This window comes from Helianthus annuus, chromosome 4, assembly GCF_002127325.2.
Source record: "Helianthus annuus cultivar XRQ/B chromosome 4, HanXRQr2.0-SUNRISE, whole genome shotgun sequence".
Lineage (NCBI taxonomy): Eukaryota > Viridiplantae > Streptophyta > Magnoliopsida > Asterales > Asteraceae > Helianthus > Helianthus annuus.
The window spans coordinates 12,577,098-12,598,426 of record NC_035436.2 but is presented as its reverse complement, the minus strand read 5'-3'; the positions used below and the strand labels follow the sequence as shown (position 1 = coordinate 12,598,426).

General features: G+C 35.6%; 1 protein-coding gene across 1 annotated transcript; it reads left to right on the top strand.

The window, feature by feature from the left end:
• Window positions 1-522: 522 nt before the first annotated feature.
• On the top strand, window positions 523-3,983 carry LOC110932946 (disease resistance protein RUN1). Its single transcript, XM_022176198.2, has 7 exons — window positions 523-578; window positions 938-1,460; window positions 1,544-1,636; window positions 1,681-1,836; window positions 1,916-3,213; window positions 3,355-3,527; window positions 3,618-3,983. Exons 1-7 carry the CDS (start codon window positions 523-525, stop codon window positions 3,653-3,655), a joined length of 2,337 nt encoding a protein of 778 aa, XP_022031890.1. The 3' UTR covers window positions 3,656-3,983.
• The last annotated feature ends 17,346 nt before the right edge of the window (window positions 3,984-21,329 follow it).

Sequence of the window (21,329 nt, the reverse complement as noted above, 5' to 3'; positions counted from 1 at the left end):
TATGCGCATGAAAGAGGGTGAAGCGGTTGATGATTTCGTGGTGAAATTGAACGGCATAGCATCGAAGGTAAGGTCTCTAGGTTATGAACTTGAAGAAGTTGATTTAGTGAAAAGGTTACTTGATTCGATGCCAAAGCCATTCTTTCAACTTGTGGCTTCAATCGAACAATGTTTTGATTTGGAAACAATGTTATTCGACGAAGCCGTTGGAAGATTAAAGGCGTATGAAGAGCGTATGAAAAGCCATGAGGAAAAGGAGGGAGAGCAAGGCCAACTCTTGATGGCTAGTGAGCAAAAGAATGGTGATGGTGATAGGCGATACGGTCGAGGAAGAGGTCGTGGAAGAAGCAGTGATAGAGGCGGAAGAGGCCGTGGAAGAGGCTCGGGTCGAGGTGACAAAAGTGGAATTAGGTGTTATGATTGTGGAGTTTTTGGGCATTTTAGCTACGAGTGCACGAAATGGAACGACAAAGACAAAGAAGCCAACTTGATCGAAGAAGACGAAGAGCCGACACTTCTTTGATGAAGAAACGGGTCAAGATTAAGGGGGAGAATGTTAGATTTAATCTTGACTTATGGTTTATTATTTGTTTTAATTAGTATCTTTAGTTTGTTTTATTAAAAGTCACGTTATGAGGAGCTTGAGAAGTGGTCGAAGTTTGACCGAGATATGTGGGGGAATGTGAACGTTCAAGTCAAAGCTGGTAGAATAATTCTCCTCATTTATGTGGCTGTAGTTTGTTTACGTTAGGTAGCATGTGGGTTATTGTAAGGCTATAAATAGCCTAGTCTTTTGTTGAATAAAGTGTTCATTTTTCCTTTTACAAAAGTCTCTTATTATTTTCTCTGCATATTTTTTCCACCACAAACACCAACAGTTCGAAAACCTCAGATTCATATTCGAATAAGAAGGGGCCTGAATACCAACATTCAGTAGGCACGCATTTGGGAAAGATCTTCCAATTCAAGAGTATAAAAAGGAATCACAACAAGTTGTACAATATGCTGCTGGCCTTCCCTTGACAATCAAAGTTTTGGGTTCATTTCTGTGTGGTAAAGACAAGCCTGAATGGGTGGATGCATTAGAAAGACTTAAAACAATACCATTGAAGGAGACTCTTGAAAAATTGGAGTTAAGCTATGCAAGTCTGGAGGATGACTACAAAGAAATATTCCTTGATGTTGCATGCATATTGAAGGGGTGGGAGAAAAACAAAGCAATAAGTATGCTTGAAAGTTGTGGATTTCAGGCTAGAATTGGTTTAAGAGTTCTTGAGCAGAGATCTCTAATAACTTTTCATGATGTTGATGATGATGTTAATGATCTTTATTTGAGCATGCATGACCATGTTGAAGAAATGGGTAAGAATATCGTACGTCGTTTGCACCCGGATGAGCCCAACAAACATAGCAGATTATGGATTCAGGAAGAAATTGAAGATGTGCTGGATGATGACTTGGTAAAAATCAAGTTTACATGTAACATAGAGATCAGACAAAACTTTTTTCTTTTCTTATGACATGAAATATTCTTGAAAAACAGGGTTCTGAAGCAGCAAGGTGTATACGTCTAAAGCTCACCCCTGATCTTGTTTTGGAAGGTCTTGGAAACATGAAGAAACTTAGATGCCTTATTGTAGATCGTAATTTTTTCGTTAAGGATCGTCATGACCTGTGAAGATTGATGAAGTTAGTCTATACTTTCCAAATGCGTTACGATACTTGAAATGGCCCGGTTACCCTCATGGGTGTTTACCAAAAACCTTTCAAGCAAATAATCTTGTTGAGCTTGACCTGTCTGGCAGCAAAATCGAACAACTTTGGGTAGGGGGAAAGGTATGATGATTGATTAATAATATTAATTTATTTATTGATCGGTTATTAGTATATTACATTCTTTTTGGTGTGATATTAGGTTCTTAAGAAGCTCAAATCCATTACACTCTCCCGCTCAAAGTTGAAGACCCTTGACCTTGGGTTGACTCCGAATCTTGTGAGGTTAGATCTTTCATTTTGTAATGATTTGGTAGAACTTCATGTGCCAGTTGGATGCTTAAAAGGGCTTACGTACCTAAACCTCCAGCAATGTAACCAGTTGAAATCTGTTTCGTTTATCAAGGATTTGGAATCACTTGAGTTTCTTAATGTTAGTGACTTACATCTAAAGGAGTCCGAGGGTATAATCCTGTGTCACTCCAACAGTAATCTGCAAGAGCTTCGTTTTGATGGCAATGATATAGAAAACCTGCCTTTATCAATTGGAAATCTACATAAACTTGTTATGCTATCCTTCAATAGATGCGACAAACTCAAAAGTCTTCCAGGAAGCATCTGTAGTTTACATTATTTAAGAGTTCTTTCTCTTGCAGATTGTGGCATAGAGGAATTGCCTGAGGACATTGGCCAGTTGGAGTGTTTAGAAGAGCTAGATTTAAGACGTTCAAAAATTAAACATCTCCCGGATAGCATTTGTAAGTTGAAATATCTTAAAGCTCTCATTCTAAGATCTTGCAATATAATAAGAGATATTCCACCCAGCATTTGTAAGTTAAAACATCTCAAGAAGCTTTACCTTTCTAATTGTTCTGGACTTGAGAAACTACCAGAGAACCTAGGAGATTTAGAAAGTTTGATTACACTAGAACTAAGATCAACCAAGATAAGAGATGTTCCATCCAGCATCTGTAAGCTAAAGCATCTCAAATATCTTCTCCTTTCTAATTGTTCTGGACTTGAGAAACTACCAGAGAACCTAGGAGATTTAGAAAGTTTGAAGACACTAGATCTATCATCAACCAAGATAAGAGATGTTCCATCCAGCATCTGTAAGCTAAAGCATCTCCATTATCTTGGCCTTTCTAATTGTTCTGGACTTGAGAAACTACCAGAGAACCTAGGAGATTTAGAAAGTTTGGAAGAATTAGATCTAACATCAACCAAGATAAGAGATGTTCCATCCAGCATTTGTAAGCTAAAGCATCTTGATTATCTTGGCCTTTCTAATTGTTCTAGACTTGAGAAACTACCAGAGAACATAGGAGATTTAGAAAGTTTGTATACACTAGATCTAACATCAACCAAGATAAGAGATGTTCCATCCAGCATCTGTAACCTAAAGCATCTCAATCATCTTCGCCTTTCTAATTGTTCTGGACTTGAGAAACTACCAGAGAACATAGGAGATTTAGAAAGTTTGTATACACTAGATCTAACATCAACCAAGATAAGAGATGTTCCATCCAGCATCTGTAAGCTAGAGTATCTCAATCAGCTTTTCCTTTCTAATTGTTCTGGACTTGAGAAACTACCGCAGAACCTAGGAGAATTAGAATGTTTGGAAGAACTAGATCTAACGGATACTCCTATAAGTCATCTTCCCGATAGCATATCTTTGTTGAAAGATCTTAAAATTACTGGATACGAAAGAAGGATTGATCCAGATGCAATTCTATTTCAAGAACAACAACATATTACATTTGCTCCCAAAAGGAGAAGGGCCAATACTGAAGCAACAACAAGCGATGCAGGTTTTTGTTGAAATATATAATGTTACAAACTCACTGAATAGCATATATTCTAGTGAGAGAGGTATTTGAAATATATTTATGGTTTTGTAGGTGGCAAGGTTAAAGAACGAAAGATGGAGGATCACTAATGAAACTTTGTGAAAGACTAGAGCGGAGAACAAGTGGAAGCTGGAGGGGCATATTGAAACTAGTCTTAAATCCGTGTTCAAAACAAAGCTGGATGAATTGAAACAAATTGTTTGGTTGTGAATCATTAATTATAGTTGCTTTATTTGGTTCACTTGCTGGTGATGTCGGGGCGGATTCAAAAAAGGAAAAGGCAAGATGGGTCTGATTTTCTAATATCTCATGTGCTCTACCGACTTTTGGCTTTTGGCTCTACAGTGGTCTAATGAAGCATTCTGAAATGAGGTTCACCTGCAGCGTAGAACTCATGAGGGTTTGAAGGACGATAATTAATTTGTTGCTCTTTAGACACACATGAGGATCTGTGTGTTTGGAATAAGGGGAATTGGTCTGTAATAATCCCACCTATACCTTATTGGCCATTAATAATCCCACCTCAGAATAATCCCCCCACCAGTCCCACCTTTCACATATTTTTCCTACAATGGTCCCCCGTTAAAAAAACTTAACGGAGTTAAGCTTTTTTCCAAAGTACAAACAGATTTTTTAGGGCTTTTGATCAGAACAACGATACGGGTCCATTGATATAAAACTTACTTCGAAATGGTGCTCCAAGTGGCTTGATTTTGGTTAATTGGAAATTTAAACACCCGAATTGTAGCGTCATTTTTATCGTTTGGAGCACCGTTTCGAGGCAAGTTTTACATCAATGGACTCGTATCGTCGTTCTAATCAAAAGCCCTAAAAAAATTGTTTGTAATTTGGAAAAAAGCTTAACTCCGTTAAGTTTTTTTAACGGGGGACCATTGTAGGAAAAATAGTTGAAAGGTGGGACCGGTGGGGGGAATATTCTGAGGTGGGATTATTAATGGCCAATAAGGTTTAGATAGGATTATTACAGGCCAATTTCCCTTGGAATAATGTATGATATTTTCTTGAGTTTAAAATGTTGATTGATATGAAGCTTGATGACATGCAAAACATTTCTCTGCATATGGATTCTATACAGCAGAGAAAATTTAATAAAAATAAAAATATAAGAAACTGGACAAAGCATCTGGAAATAATTGCCATTAGTTCTAAATCAATGTGTTTGTTTGGCAAAAACATGTGAATATTTGATACTTAAAAGAGGCTTTTATAAAAAATTATCTATCATTTCTTTCAACCAAATTTTTATCCAAACTTCATTTATCAATAGGATGTGACCAGGTTTTATGTTCACTTAAGTGGCTCAGTTATGTTTAATTAAGGGTCTCAGTATTCTCACACCCCTAAAATCTTATTTTCACACCCCTACATGTATATGACCCATATAGAGTTATCGGGCTGTATAACTGATTGTTGCAAAAAAAATGTCAAGGAATGTTTTTTTTGTCCATGTATACGGGCCGTGTAACATTATACGACCCGTATAGAACGTTATACGACCCATATAATGTTATACGACCCAAACCTCATATAATATTATACGACCCGTATGTATACGAGTCGTATAACATTATACGAGCCATATAACATTATACGGCCAAATACTTGTCACGTTAAATTATTCTATACGGGCCGTATAACGTTTTACGGCCCGTATACAGGGTGTGAAATTAAGATTTTAGGGTGTGGAATTATTATGAAGTATTTACAATTTCATGTTCAGCCTTCAGGGAGGTTTTTATTGGTAAAAGGTGCAAAATAGTCAAGTATGTTTTTTTTGTCAAAGTGGTCCATCGAGTCAACAGTAGTCAATGATGGAAGGGAGTCTTGGTTTTATTCGAATTTGTATTGTGCACAGTTCTTAGAATAGTCGACCATTGCACTGGGCATGTTTTGGATGGGTAGTCAAGTTTTGGGATGAACAGGCCAGAAATAAGCCCGTACTGGCTCAGTGGTGCAAGTAGCCTGTTACTACCAAAACCATGAAATGAAGACTGAGGCATTCGGTTATGATACACAGGCTATACAATGGATTTCTACATCTTAGACTAAGTGTCTTTGAAGAATAGGCTCACCTAGAGCACTTAAAAATTACTACTGGACTACTGGAGTGGGTTATGTACTTGTGGATTGAACAGGCCCAAAGAGTATATATATACTTCACGAGTTAATTACTGTTTTCGTCCCTATGGTTTGTCAAAAATCATTATTTCAGTCCATTAGTTTAAAATTGCGATTTCAGTCCCTGTGGTTTCACTTTCGTAACCATTTCAGTCCACCTCGTAACCATTTAAGTCCCTGTACTAACAGAATAAATGGATTGAAATGGTTACGAAAGTGAAACCACATGGACTGAAATGGTTACGAAAGTGAAACCATAGGGACTGAAATCGCAATTTTTTAACTAATGGACTGAAATAGTGATTTTTGACAAACTACAGGGACGAAAACAGTAATTAACTCTATACTTCACGGATATGTGATTTTATGTGGTGTAACTAAGGCTTGTATAAGAGCATTCACATCCAATCCATCATATTCTCACCCTAAATTACACTAAAAAACACTACATTTTCTCTCTCATTTTTAATTAAATAATATTTTTATACCTTTATCATTACCTTTTCTCTCTCATCTACTCACAACCATTTTCAAAATATATTAAAAAATTATAGGGGGTGAACAGTCTCCCCCCAAATATACAGATGAACAGTAACATTTCTCTCTCCTCTACTCACAACCAATTTTTATACTTTTTATATTTTAAAAACAACACACACATAATTTAATTCCTTGGATGTGAATGCTCTAAGTTGACTATTATTTGGAGGTGGGCCTGGTTTTCATGGGACACAAAATGGACTTCTTTTAGATGGGATTATTGTCTTCTAACATGGGCCGATCTAATGGATAATTGTTAATTTGTTATGTTAGTGTAAGCCCATGTCGTCGAATTGGCTCGCGTATTTATATGGCCTTTTATAAGCCGATGTTAGTTATATTTGAGGTGTGAGATCATGCAATTGCATGGGCCGATTGCAATTTTTAAAGATGGACTTTACTACTTGTGTGTGTTTTTTTTTTTAATTTGTAAATTGACTGTTTGATTTTTTTTTTGAGATTTCATAATGCAACTATGTGATTGGGCTTAGTTGTGCAGGCCGGGTTTATTCCATTTGCATAGGGCCCACGTATGTTGATCTCAAATTCACCCACGACACACCAACGGCCTAGACATATGAAATGTTTTATTTTACTAGACATATGAAATGTTTTATTTTACTAGACATATGAAATGTTTTATGTTATTTTTTTACTAAGTTAGAAACCCGTCTATTACACGGGGTTGTACATTAAAAACGCTATAATTCAATTTTTTTACCAAACATCTCATAACCAAAATTACATATTGTTACATGTGATAATGGTAAAATAAAAGGTATAATAACATATCATAAAATTTAAATGCCTATTTATATAAAATACAATATATAGCTGGCTAAACTAATCAAGAATCAATCTTTTATAACTCTCATGCAAAAAACCTTTTTTAATTATAAAGTATGTTTCTTAAAGTATATCTTTAAAAAACAATTAAATAAAATTAAAAAAAAAAGTATAAAAGTATACCTCCACATATTTTTCAAGCACCTCATTTGCATTTTTTTTAAATTATTTTATTACTCTCAAGTATACTTGTTACCGAGTTAAACTATACAACTTTTGGTGTACATTTGACGAGCTTTTGTTTTTTTAAAGGGTGTAGTTGACAAAATTATTTTCCAAAATGATTTGTTTCAAAAGTATTTATCAAAATGGGTTCTTTTATAAAAAAATAAAGAAATACTAAAAAATCCCTTAACAATCATATCTTCTTCCTTGTTAAATCTGGGGACTCCATGGTTGTCGCCACCAAATCACTACATCCTTTTGAAAAAAAGAACTCTACATATGTTGTTTTTTTAACAACGAATATCTTGTTTTTCGTAAGACTTGAACCCAAGATCTCACACTTAAGTGATCAAGATTGTAATAAACTAATGATTTTTCAACTAAGAGTGTTACTACAATACTTGCATGCATCATAATACCTTGAGATACGCATTTAAAGATATGCATAATTGAATTTAGGTAATTATAACTGATTTATAATTTACTTGCAGTAAATGCATTCGTTAAATCTAAATGTTGACCACGTTTACAAAATACCTAAATTTTTTGAAGAGAAAAACATTTCTTACTAAAACTTTAAAATCAATTAAATCAATCAATCAACCATTAATTATTATTATTAATTATTAATTAATCAAGAATAAATAAAAGGGTTAATAAAATGTAGAAATACTCACAACATGACACATGACAAATATAGTCCTAATAAATGACAAGTGGTAAAAATTAATGAATGAAGCTTACAAATCATCCATGTGTACTTTATTTTTATTTATTAGTATAAATTAGGTAATTATAACTGATTTATAATTTACTTGCAGTAAATGTATTAGTTAAATCTAAATGTTGACCACGTTCACAAAATACCTAAATTTTTTGAAGAAAAAAACATTTCTTACTAAAAAATTAAAATCAATTAAATCAATCAATCAACCATTAATTATTATTATTAATTATTAATTAATCAAGAATAAATAAAAGGGTTAATAAAATGTAGAAATACTCACAACATGACACATGACAAATATAGTCCTAATAAATGACAAATGGCAAAAATTAATGAAGATGTTATAAACCAGACATTTTAGGCCCAACCCATTACGTATGGGCTTTAGGGTTTATAGCTATGTTCATCTATATATTGTAATGTTGAATAATGAGAATTCAGTTTTATCCCTAATTCTCTTTGGTTTTTATCACGTTAGACATTTTAGGCCCAACCCATTACGTATGGGCTTTAGGGTTTATAGCTATGTTCATCTATATATTGTAATGTTGAATAATGAGAATTCAGTTTTATCCCTAATTCTCTTTGGTTTTTATCACGTTATCAGCACGAAGCTCTAACCAACTGAGATCACCGGAAATCTGAAATCATCCACAAGTCGCTATCATTCAAAACATTCTTCAGTTCATCAAATCCGGGTACACTATCAATATCTCGTACTGCATTGAATATATTTTTTTATTATTGCGAACAACATTCAAAATAGATACTCATACTGTTCTGAGGAGAATATATTATGAACCGATCCACTATCAATATCTCGTGTACTTTAGAACAACCAGGATTTTCTTTTGATTTGTATATACAGAGATATATATTATGAACCGATACATCAACTAATAAATCGATATACAATAAAATTAGATTTTTCCCCTGAAACACACGACGGTTCCTACTGTCATACATAACAATCTTACCCGGAATTTTTTCCCGGCGATTGTCCTTACCCGCCAACCATAACCCGGCCCGGCACATTCATCGGCAGCGACGACGCGGTTTCTCCGATCTCCGGCTGCTTAACCTTCGCCGGCCGGCCTTTGCCATCGCCGATGGCCCGAAACTCACCGTTTTGAAGACTAGAGCGTCAACCGCCGCCGCGGACGGCGGCCAGAAAGTTAATTGTGCATCAGCGGTTGAAGGTTTTGAGAGGTTAGGTTGAGTTGCGAGTTTTGAAGAGGAGACTGTGGATTTATTCAGCATTGTTTTGGAGGTTTTTGATTGATTTTATGATCGGTGTGAAGGTTTTCCGGTGACTGTGAAGGTAGGTTTTCTTTTCCGGCCGGGGGACGTTTATAAATAAAGCACATAAATCACTCCGGTTAAAACATCTTTTTTCTTCTCTCTCTTAACTGCACATAAAATGGCATACACTTGTAATATAGTATGTTAATGATATATTATATAACATATAATATTACATAAATATAATTTGTATTTAATATGATGAAAGGATATGGAGTACAGCTATTGACGAAAGTTTTTGATATATTTCAATATATTCATATTTTTAATCAAATTAGATTTAATGTGACGAACTTGCACAGTTGGATACTTGGATACCACATCCCAAAGAATTCATATCAAAAATTAAAAATAAATAACATGCTTTAATATATGCTTTAATAATTTTGATTCACAAAGTTTCCATATATTTTATTATATATTCAATAACTCATCAAAACACGTTTACAATAAGAAATTATATAAGAGTTTCTAAATTCCTACTCAATTATTAAAACGGCGTAAGTATAGAATCTGCAGTTTTACCTATAGAGAACCTGAAGTTCACCTATAATATATATATTTTATATTGCGACTCGATTTAAATCCATGATTCTTTCATTTGTATATAAAATGTCGAACTTATCAAAACTTGAATTCGCCGCACATGACATCTCGGGTAACAACTACATCCCCTTGAATTATGGGCAAACATAAAAAAAAAAAAAAAAAAAAAAAACGTTTTGACCACTAGAAGTTGGTCTTACTCCCCAAAGCCTGCTATGAATGGCTTCATTTACGACTACAGGATTCTAAGATTGTAGTGAATATAATTCTGCCTTATTCCGCATTACCTCTGAGTTAAAATTATGTGGTAAAAAAAAAAAGCGATGAAGATATGCTTGAAAAAAAAGCAACGTTCCATGCCTCAAACATGCTCCTGTCGTAGCAAAACCGGGAACATAAATTTACTAAATATTCTGAATTGATATCATGTCTTCTGATCGCGGAGCAAAACAACAAGCTCCTACTACAAAACCATCAATCGCGACCCGCCGGTGCAAGCCCATTCCCTGAAGCGAATGTGGCCAATTATTAAAGCAGACGAGTTAAAGGTAGAGGTCGCGGCCCCAGCAGAGGTCGTGGTCGTAGTCGAGGACGGGGATATACATGGCATCGAGAGTCCCAGAACACTAAAAATAGCGGTGGTGAATCGAGTCGACATAATACGGGGCGACCTTCAAAAGGGAAAAATAGCGGGAACCAAAGCAACATTTGTTATAAATGTGGGATGTCAAATCATTGGCCCCGCACATGTCGCACCCCTAAACACCTCATTGAGGCATCTCAACGCATAATGAAAAAAAGGGAAAGTATGCTGAAACTAATTTAATTGAGGATAATGTACCTTTTATGCTTTACTTTTCATACTGTGACCTTTGTATTTTGAAACTCTTGCAATGTTTCATTTTACTTCTTTGTATTAACTTTTATTTGTTTTTGTTTCCTGAAGAAATATGTATAGTAGCTCCAGTAGAGCTATTATTGGTGATCAATGTTTGGTAGATAGTGGTAGTACTAACACTATTCTCAAAGATATGAAATTTTTCTCTGAGTTGTCTCCGGCAGAGACACCGATTAGTACTATATCTGGTGTCAGTAACCTTATCGAAGGCTCCGGCAGAGCACACATAACATTATCTTCGGGTACCAAATTAACTATTGATAATGCATTATATTCTAGTAAATCCAGAAGAAATTTACTTAGCTTTAAAGATATTCGAAAAAATGGTTACCACCTAAAAACAATATCTGAAAATAATATTGAATATCTTCAAATTACTTCAAACAAAAATGGCCAAGAAACAATTGTTGAACAATTAGAAGCCTTATCCTCTGGATTATATTGTACTAATATCAATCCTATTGAATCATACATGGTGAGTAACCAAAAGCTGTTAGATAAAGACACATTCAATATATGGCATGACCGTCTAGGTCACCCTGGTAGCATAATGATGAGACGAATAATCAAAAGTGCAGCCGGGCACCCTCTCAAAAAAACTTAAAAGTTTTGCTACCACAAGATTTATCATGTGCAGCATGCTCTCTGGGCAAACTTATAACTCGGCCCTCACAAACTAAACTGATACATGAAACCCCATCATTTTTAGAAAGAATCCAAGGGGATATTTGTGGGCCTATTCATCCTCCGTGTGGACCATTCCGTTATTTCTTGGTCTTAATAGACGCATCCTCAAGGTGGTCACATGTGAGCCTTTTAGCTACTCGAAATGTAGCATTTGCCCGACTTTTAGCTCAAATCATATAATTGAGAGCCAATTTCCCCGATAATCAAATTAGAAACATCCGGATGGATAATGCGGGAGAGTTCACATCTCAAGCTTTTAATGACTATTGTATGTCAATCGGGATCAATGTTGAACATTCAGTACCTCATGTTCACATACAAAATGGTTTAGCTGAATCTCTGATAAAACGATTACAAATAATCGCTAGACCACTCTTAATGAGATGTAAATTACCATCTTCTGCATGGGGTCATGCTATTTTGCATGCCGCTGCACTGGTTAGATTGAGACCAACTGCTGATCACGAATACTCCCCATTGCAACTGGTCTCTGGACGAGAACCAAGTTTGTCCCACCTTAGAATTTTTGGTTGCGCGGTATATGTACCAATACCGCCACCACAACGTACTACAATGGGACCCCAAAGAAGACTGGGTATCTATATTGGTTTTAACTCCCAGTCCATAATTAAATATTTAGAACCAATGACGGGAGACATGTTTACAGCACGGTATGCTGACTGTCATTTTGATGAAACAATGTTCCCAGTCTTAGGGGGAGATAAGGACAAAGAAAGACTGGTAACACAAGAAATAACATGGAATGCATCATCGCTATCAAATCTCGACCCCCGAAGTGGTCAATGTGAATATGAAGTCCAAAAGATCATACATTTGCAAAGAATAGCGAATGAATTACCAGATGCATTCACAGACACGAATAGAGTGACAAAGTCACATGTACCAGCATCAAATGCACCTGCTCGAATTGAAGTAATCCCAGAAGCGATTACTATACAACGAAAGCGTGGGAGACCAATCGGTTCCAAAGACAAAAACCCACGAAAACGAAAAGAGCAAAGTAACGCAGTTGGTGAAAACTCACAAAAGATTATAAGTGAAACCCCGGTAGAGGTAAATGTCCCAGAAGAGACAACTATGAATCCAGAGGAAAATGAAGTTTCAGAAGAAACACCGGTACCGAACGAAAATGAGATCTCTATTAATTATGTACAAGATAGTACAATGTGGAACCGGAATAAAACACGTGTTGATGATATATTTGTATATGCTATAGCAACGGATGTAATCAATGAAAATGATTACGTACCAAAAACTTTAGAAGAGTGCATGCACAGAAATGATTGGCCAAGATGGCAAGAAGCCATAAACGCCGAATTGAATTCGCTCGAAAAGCGACATGTTTTCGGACCTGTAGTCCGAACGCCCATAGACGTCAAACCAGTAGGTTATAAATGGGTGTTTGCAATAAAGAGAAATGAAAAGAATGAGATTGTACGATATAAGGCTCGACTTGTAGCACAAGGGTTTTCCCAAATCCCAGGAGTTGATTATGAGGAAACGTATTCCCCTGTAGTGGATGCGATAACCCTTAGGTTCCTAATCGGCCTCACAATATCTGAAGGACTTCATATGAGACTAATGGATGTCGTCACCGCATACTTATACGGGACACTTGAAAATGACATCTACATGAAAATCCCTAAAGGATTAAAATTGCCCGAAGCATTAAAATCAACACCTCGAGATATGTGTTCTATAAAGCTCCAGAGATCTTTATATGGTCTCAAACAATCTGGTCGTATGTGGTACAATCGACTTAGTGAATATCTCGAAAAAGAAGGATACAAGTCTGATGTAATCAGTCCATGTGTTTTTATAAAAAGATCACTCTCAAATTTCACTATAATAGCAGTCTATGTTGATGATATCAACATCATCGGATCTCCTGAAGAGATAGAGAAAGCTGCTCAGTTGTTAAAGAAGGAATTTGAGATGAAAGATCTTGGTATGACGAAATTATGTATCGGACTACAATTTGAGTATCTGTGCAATGGCACATTTGTCCATCAATCAAACTACATCCAGAAGATGTTAGTACGGTTCAATATGGATAAAGCACATCCGTTTAGCGTACCTATGGTTGTCCGACCGCTAGATCCACAGAAGGATCCTTATCGCCCTCAAGAAGAAGGCGAAGAAGTACTTGGTCCAGAAGTACCATACTTAAGCGCGATCGGTGCCCTTATGTATCTCGCAAATAACACAAGACCTGACATTGCATTTGCAGTACATGTACTAGCTAGATACAGTTCGAATCCAACACGTAGACACTGGAATGGTGTAAAACATATATTCCGGTATATTTGCGGGACATAAGACTTAGGTCTTTTCTATCAGAAAGATCAAAAGTCCCAGCTTGTTGGGTATGCTGATGCCGGATATCTATCAGATCCTCACAAAGCAAAATCTCAGACAGGTTACGTATTCACATATGGTGGCACAGCAATTTCTTGGAAGTCAACTAAGCAAACACTTACAGCAACATCATCAAACCATGCCGAATTGATAGCACTATATGATGCTGGTCGAGAATGCGTGTGGTTGAGATCAATGATTAATCACATTCAAGAAGCATGCGGATTAGAACAGATCAAGAAGGAGCCGACAATTATTTATGAAGACAACGCTGCTTGCATAGCTCAGATCAGAGAAGGTTACATCAAGGGTGATCGAACAAAGCACATCTCACCAAAGTTTTTCTCAACATATGACTTGCAAAAGGAAGGGGAAATTGATGTTCGCCAGATTAAGTCAAGTGAAAAATCTAGCTGACCTGTTCACGAAATCTTTACCTAGAAGCAGTTTCGAGCAGCTATCACACAAGATCGGTCTTCGTAGATTGAAAGATGTTTGTTGAATTCAGGGGGAGAATTATACACCCTGTACTCTTTTTCCCTTAACTAAGTTTTGTCCCACTGGGTTTTCTTAGTAAGGTTTTTAATGAGGCAGCATAGCTGATCCAGTAGTATCAGTTTATTTATTCAGGTCCTGAGGTACCTATTTAACATCATCCTAAAGTACGTTGTTAAACTGTGTATAATTTTAAATGTCTGAGGGGGAGTGTTATAAACCAGACATTTTAGGCCCAACCCATTACGTATGGGCTTTAGGGTTTATAGCTATGTTCATCTATATATTGTAATGTTGAATAATGAGAATTCAGTTTTATCCCTAATTCTCTTTGGTTTTTATCAGAAGAAAGCTTACAAATCATCCATGTGTACTTTATTTTTATTTATTAGTATAACAATAAAAAAAATTTGTATGGAGGGATGCAAATTTGAGAATACCTTTTGATTTTTGGCTTTCCATAAACACCAGCACGTAATTAGTATCACAACACGTAATAGGCTTTTTCTTGACATCTTGACCCTATGTTTCTCTCACCCAAAGCTAAAAAGGTTATTATTTCACTTAGATAATACTTATAAAGTTGGTTGATAATTAATTAATTTACTTTTACTATTATTGGTCAAGACTCCACCTTTCTTCATTTTAATTGGTCACTTCTCTCTCTCATACCTAGACAACAACGACCATTTCTATCCTTTTATAAAGAATGTGTAGTTGTGTACTTCACTAAGGGGACTGGAGGTGGTGGCTTTTTCTCTGTAATGGGGAATCTACCATGCGTGGAAGTTTGAAGTTTTCCACTGCCACCATGCAATGTTAACTTGTGATGGAATGATTTCGTGAAAAACTTCACGCGTGATGGAGGAAAGGATGTGAGGGAGTGTGAGGGTTTATTGTTGGGTGTTGTGAGTGATGACTATTGCCACTAAAAAGGTTGTGAGTGATGAAATAATGGTTGATGACATGACGGAACTTGATTGGATGTTGTGAGTGATAAAATTTTTTCAAGTGATAACCACACCTCCTCCTAAATCAAATTGTTTTCCTAAGCTTATTAAAAAAGGTATAAAGAATATTATTTTTTTATAAGTTAAAAATTTTAATTTTGATATTCCATGTATTCATATTTATTTTCTTTATCTTTATTACATACGTGTATTTATATACATTTATTTTATATTATTTTACTCAAGGTCTCTTTATATACTCGCCATTTATGTATATAATTAATTATTTAAAATGAAATAATCGTTGCATTGTGAGCTAACATGCCGTAACACGCGTGCATAGTTTAATGCCTTTAAGGCTAGTTTTCGTTCGGTTTAACGATCCCGTCACAACGTGTATATAACAATAATATAAATGAAGCCTGAAGCCATTGCAATTTTACAAATTACCAAAAAAAAACAACCCACTTTTTATGAAAAAGAACAATATAAAGAGTAGCATGTGGTGTCTTGACCCGTTCATAAGAAAAAATATAGGGTAAATTACACTTTTCGTCCTTTATGTTGGTAGCGGATTGCAATGGATAACCTTTAACTTCAATAATTACAGTCACAGTCCTTTATTTGGAAAACTAATTACACTCTACATCCTTTAGCCCTAACCAGGTTATAATTTTCAGTTAAATATGACATGTCTGTTGCAAATGAGGGTATTTTAGTCATTTTAGAAGTATCTTTAATAAAAAAAAATAAAAAATATATATAAAAACTCTTTTCTCTCCCACAAAGCCTAAGACTATCCACATCAACGATGTTTGTAGGTGATTTTTGGCCTATGTGGAGGGCATTTGTGAGAGAGATGGATTAGTGGGTGTTGTAGAGGATGACATGAAGGGTGTTCATTCTTAATGATTCTTGGGGAACAATGGTGAAGAATGGGGGAATGGTGGGTCCTTTCTTTTTTTTATTTAGTTTAAATTTAATAAAATAATTATAATAAGGTTGTTTGTGGGAAGGATATATATGTTATTGTTATGGGTAAAAAGTGTTTGTGTGAAGAATAAGTGAAAAGCTGAATGCTGATTAGGCTGTTTGTAGAAAGGATAGTCTTTCACCGATACAGATAGTATAAGAAACACACATCCCCTTCTTCCTTCTTATCCACCTTCTTCCTTCTTCTCCACTTACCAATCACCGCCACCGCCACACCACTACCCACCCTCACACCACCCTGTCACAACCACTACCCACCGCCACGCACTATCCCAATGTGCCAGGTAACTTATTAGAGCATTCACATCCTATCCATCAAATTATACATACATTCCACTAAAAAACAACTCCTATATCAATATATTTTCACTAAAAACAAATAATTTTTCTCTCTTATTTTCAATTAAATAATATTATCATTACATTTTTCTCTCTCCTTCACTCACAACCACTTTCAATATATATTAAAAAAATTATAGTGGGTGAACAGTGTCCGCTCAAAGATACAGATGAACAGTAATATTTTCTCTCTCCTCCACTCACAACCACTTTTTATACTCTTTAAAATAGAGTAAATTGCCATTTTAGTCCTTGTGGTTTGAGCCATTTTGCCAGTTTAGTCCAAAGGTTTCATTTTTAACACCTGGATCCAAAAAGGTTTCATCGTTGCCATTTTGGTCCAACTGACTTAACTCCATCCATATCTGTTAAAGCTGCCAAGGGCATTTTTGTCATTTCATTTTGGTCCAACTGACTTACCTCCATCCATATCTAACAAAAATGCCCTTGGCAGCTTTAATGGATATGGATGGAGTTAAGTCAGTTGGACCAAAATGGCAACGATAAAACCTTTTTGGATCCAGATGTTAAAAATGAAACCTTTGGACTAAACTAACAAAATGGATCAAACCACAGGGACTAAAATGGCAATTAATTCCTTTAAAATATAAAAAACCTCCCTCACATATTTTGATGGATAGAATGTGAATGCTCTTAGAGCATTCACATCCAATCCACTAAAAATATACATACATTCCACTAAAAAACAACTCATATATCAATATATTTCCACAAAAAACAAATACTTTTTCTCTCTTCTTTTCAATATATATTACATTTTTTCTCTCCTCCACTCACAACCACTTTCAATATATATTAAAAAAGTATAGGGGGTGAACAGTGTCCCCCCAAATATACAGATGAACAATAACATTTTCTCTCTCCTTCACTCACAACCACTTTTTATACTTCTTATATTTTAAAAACCTCCCACACAGATTTTGATGATTAGGATGAGAATGCTCTTACTATACACCTTATTAATATAATAACTTACATCTCATCCCAAAAGTAATTGATTTCTCAATTTTCTCTTTATTAAAACCTATATAAATTACCAACTTTTCTATGCATAAGGACTTGTACATTATGCTTTGCACATTATTAAAAAAAAAACTTAACTTTTTAGTTTTAACCTAAAGGTTTGTATCTTTTACAATTTTAACCCTACATAATTTGTTTTTTTAACTTTAACCCAAAACTTTTCATTATTTGCAATTTAACTTCACAACTTTTGTCACTTATACTTTTCATCTTTCGCAAATTTCTGTTTTACGTATAGTTCTAAATTTTTCGAGTTAATACGACGCAACGTGCATGTGTGGTTCAACGTTTTTGCCTCTATTTTTCCATGTTTGACAGGTTCATCGCAACACGCATATCCTAGGTCAAGTCAGTGTTGGTGGTCGATGACGGTTGTGTGACATTAGTACTATTTGACACCGTTTTACGCCCCGCTGCAACGTGGGGTGTGCTTTGTGGGGTTTTCAAAGAAAAAATGGTTATGCATATGGTTGTCGTAACGTTGGCTTTAGGGGTTTTCCAAAAAAAATGATTTTTTTTTTACTTTTCACCCAAAAGTATTTCATAAATAACTTTTACCCCAAAACTTTTTATCTTTTGCAATATATCTTCATAACTTTTTTTACTTTCAACTTTGTTCCTTTATAGTTTTCATTTTCCGTAAATTTTGCGCTTTATGCTTGGTTCTAAATTTTGTGACATAACACATCACAGCGTGCGTCTTTGGCTTAACGTTTTTACGTTTCGTTCTAAATTTTGCGACTAACACGACGCAACGTGCGTGTGTGGGTGAACGTTTTTACATCGTCTATTTTTTCCCCGTTTGACACGTTTAACAACATGCGTGTGTGGGAGAACGTTTTACATCGTCTATTTTTCCCCGTTTGACAGGGTTAACATAATGTGCGGGTCCTAGACCGACTTAGTATATAACTAAAGAATTCCCGCCGCATTGCGGCGGATCGTAATCCTAGTTATTTTTATTTTATAACTATTGTATTTTTTTTCTTTCCTACTATAAATGGCTGTTTTTTACCACTAGCTTCTCTCGATGCATAGCATCTCTATGATTTAACTATTCATACATAGATGGTACATTGGGGCTGCGATTCGTTCCATCATCGGTCTGCCGGAATCCATCATCGCCGCCGCCGCCGCCTCCACCGCCGGCAAGTCCGTCCTCCACCTCGACCCCAACCCCCACTCCACTGCTCCTCCCTCTCTCTCCTCGACCTCACCTCCCAAACCCTAAATCCCCAAAATTCCGGCACCGAAGACGCACCAGATCACACCACCGCTGTCAACGTCATCACTCGCACTATCTATTCAGATATCGAGATCTGTTGGTATGATGATTCAGTTACCGAACATTCTATGAAGTTTAATTTGGATGTTGCAGGAACTAGGGTTTTGTTTTGTGCTGACGCTGCTGTGGATTTGTTGTTGAAATCGAGTGCTAATTAGTATGTTGAGTTTAAGAATATAGATGTGAGTTATGTGTGTGATGGAAATGGTGAGTTGGTGAGTGTGCCGGATTCGAATGGTGCGGTTTCTAAGGATAGGACGTTGAAGTACAGTGAGAAGAATCAGTTGAATAGTTTTTTTAAGCTTGTGCAGGGGCATTTGGAAGCTGTTAGGTCTGGGGATATGGGTGGTGGTGTGTAGTTGTTACGACCGGGTGGTGTGGGGGGGGGGGGGGGTAAGTGGAGAAGAAGAAAGGTTATCCATTGCAATCCGCTACCAACATAAAAGACGAAAAGTGTAATTTACCCAAAAATATAATTGAATCAATTGCATTGTACATATTACCAAAAAAATGAATACAGTTTTCAATAAACACACAAATGCACATCATCAGTTTCTAGTCAAACTTTGGTTCTCTACAACACTTTGAGAGATCAACAGAATCAAGACCACTAAAAGAGTAGTATAAAACAATAATATAAACAGCAGCTAAAACGCAATGGGTCCTTCTTATCGAAACTTCCGGCACTGGCTTCGACAACGACAGCGACGGGTTCTCTTCCTCTTTCACGGCTTTCAGCGACGACATTGGCTCCGATGACGGTATAGACAACTTTTGGTTAATAAACAAAACAGATCTAGGATAAACTATGATCTGTGTTAGGGTTAAGGTTAAGGTTGGGGTTGTGATTTGTGGACATTGACGGTAGGTGGTGGTGGTGGGCGACGGTGACGGCAGTGGTTGTGGTGGTAGAGTGTGTTGGTGGACTGGTGGGGTGAGATAAACAATAAAAATGAAAGATGTTTTTAGATAAGAAACTAATTTATGGTGGACCAAAATATCCTTCCTCTTCTTTTTTCTATCTTGTCACATGTAAGGATAAGATAATTTCCTACCGTTTTAGCAAGATCAAACTTCCTATTTGATCATTTTCCACTATAATTATACATACAATTTTTTATCTCTCATTTTCAATAAAATAATATTTTTATACCCTTATCATTTTAGCTGACATCACAAACACTTTCAAAAATATTAAAAAAATTATAGAGATGGAAGAGTGTTTCTTGTATATGTATATTTATATTTATGAACGGGTGCAGATACAATAGGAAGTTTATTTGGCTAAGAAGGCTAGGAAGTGATCTTGACCATCCATTTAGTTAATCAAGGGCTAAGATTAAATGATGGAAACTGAAAGGAATAAAAGAGGCGCGTGAGTTTGTTTAGAGGCATTCTAGTCAATGCAAGGCAATAGTTTCTCTCTCCTCCAATTCCCCCCCCCCCCCTATTTTTTAAACGTTAATAACTCTTTCATACGACATTATTTTTTTATAAAAATTGCACAAAAAACAAGCGTTTTTTTATCTTTAAAACGAGTATACTATTGCTATATTTTCGATTTTTTTTTGAAAACCCAGTTGCGTAAAACGCAATGGAAAAAATCCAGTTGCGTAAAACGCAATGGAAAAAAAACCTAAAAAATGATATTTTTCTAAAACGCAATGCACCAATAACACAAAGAAATGTCTTATTTGTAAAACGCAATGACCAGAAAACACAAAGAAATGTGTTATTTATAAAACGCAATAGCCTAAAAACTCAAAAGAAAGTGTAGTTTCTAAAACGCAATAGACTGAAAACACATAAAAATGTGTTTTACTTAAAACGCAATGCACAAAAAACACAAACACATGTCTTATTTCTAAAACGCAATGGCCAGAAAAAACTTAAAATGTATGTTTTCTAAAACGCAATGGACTGAAAACACATAAAAATGTGTTTTACCTAAAACGCAATGCACCAAAAACACAAAGAAATGTCTTATTTATAAAACGCAATGGCCAGAAAATACTTAAAAATGTCTCATTTCTAAAACGCAATGGCCAGAAAACACTTACAAATGTCTCATTTCTAAAACGCAATAGCCTAAAAAAACAAAAGAAAGTGTTCTCTGTAAAACGCAATGGACTGAAAACACCTAAAAATGTATTTTACCTAAAACGCAATGACTAAAAACACTTCAAAAATGTGTTTTTTTAAAACGCAATGACCAGAAAACGCATAAAAACGTCTTAGTTTTAAAACGCAATGGCATAAAACATCAAAGAAAGTGTTTTCTCTAAAACGCATTGAACCAGGACAATAGTTGTCTATGAATTGTCTATCTCCCATCTACTACCGCAGTAGTTAAAAAATTTCTTACATGGATCGAAGCCGATTTCTTCATCGAATGACGAAATTTGAATGATAGAAACACTTATCAGCG

Excerpts from the sequence above, each read along its gene's own strand:
- LOC110932946 (XM_022176198.2), top strand. The coding sequence starts at position 523 with ATGAAGAAACGGGTCAAGATTAAGGGGGAGAATGTTAGATTTAATCTT. Across the intron at positions 579-937 it reads AGATTTAATCTTGACTTATG|GCACGCATTTGGGAAAGATC; the intron begins GTTTATTATTTG and ends AACATTCAGTAG. Across the intron at positions 1,461-1,543 it reads ATGTGCTGGATGATGACTTG|GGTTCTGAAGCAGCAAGGTG; the intron begins GTAAAAATCAAG and ends CTTGAAAAACAG.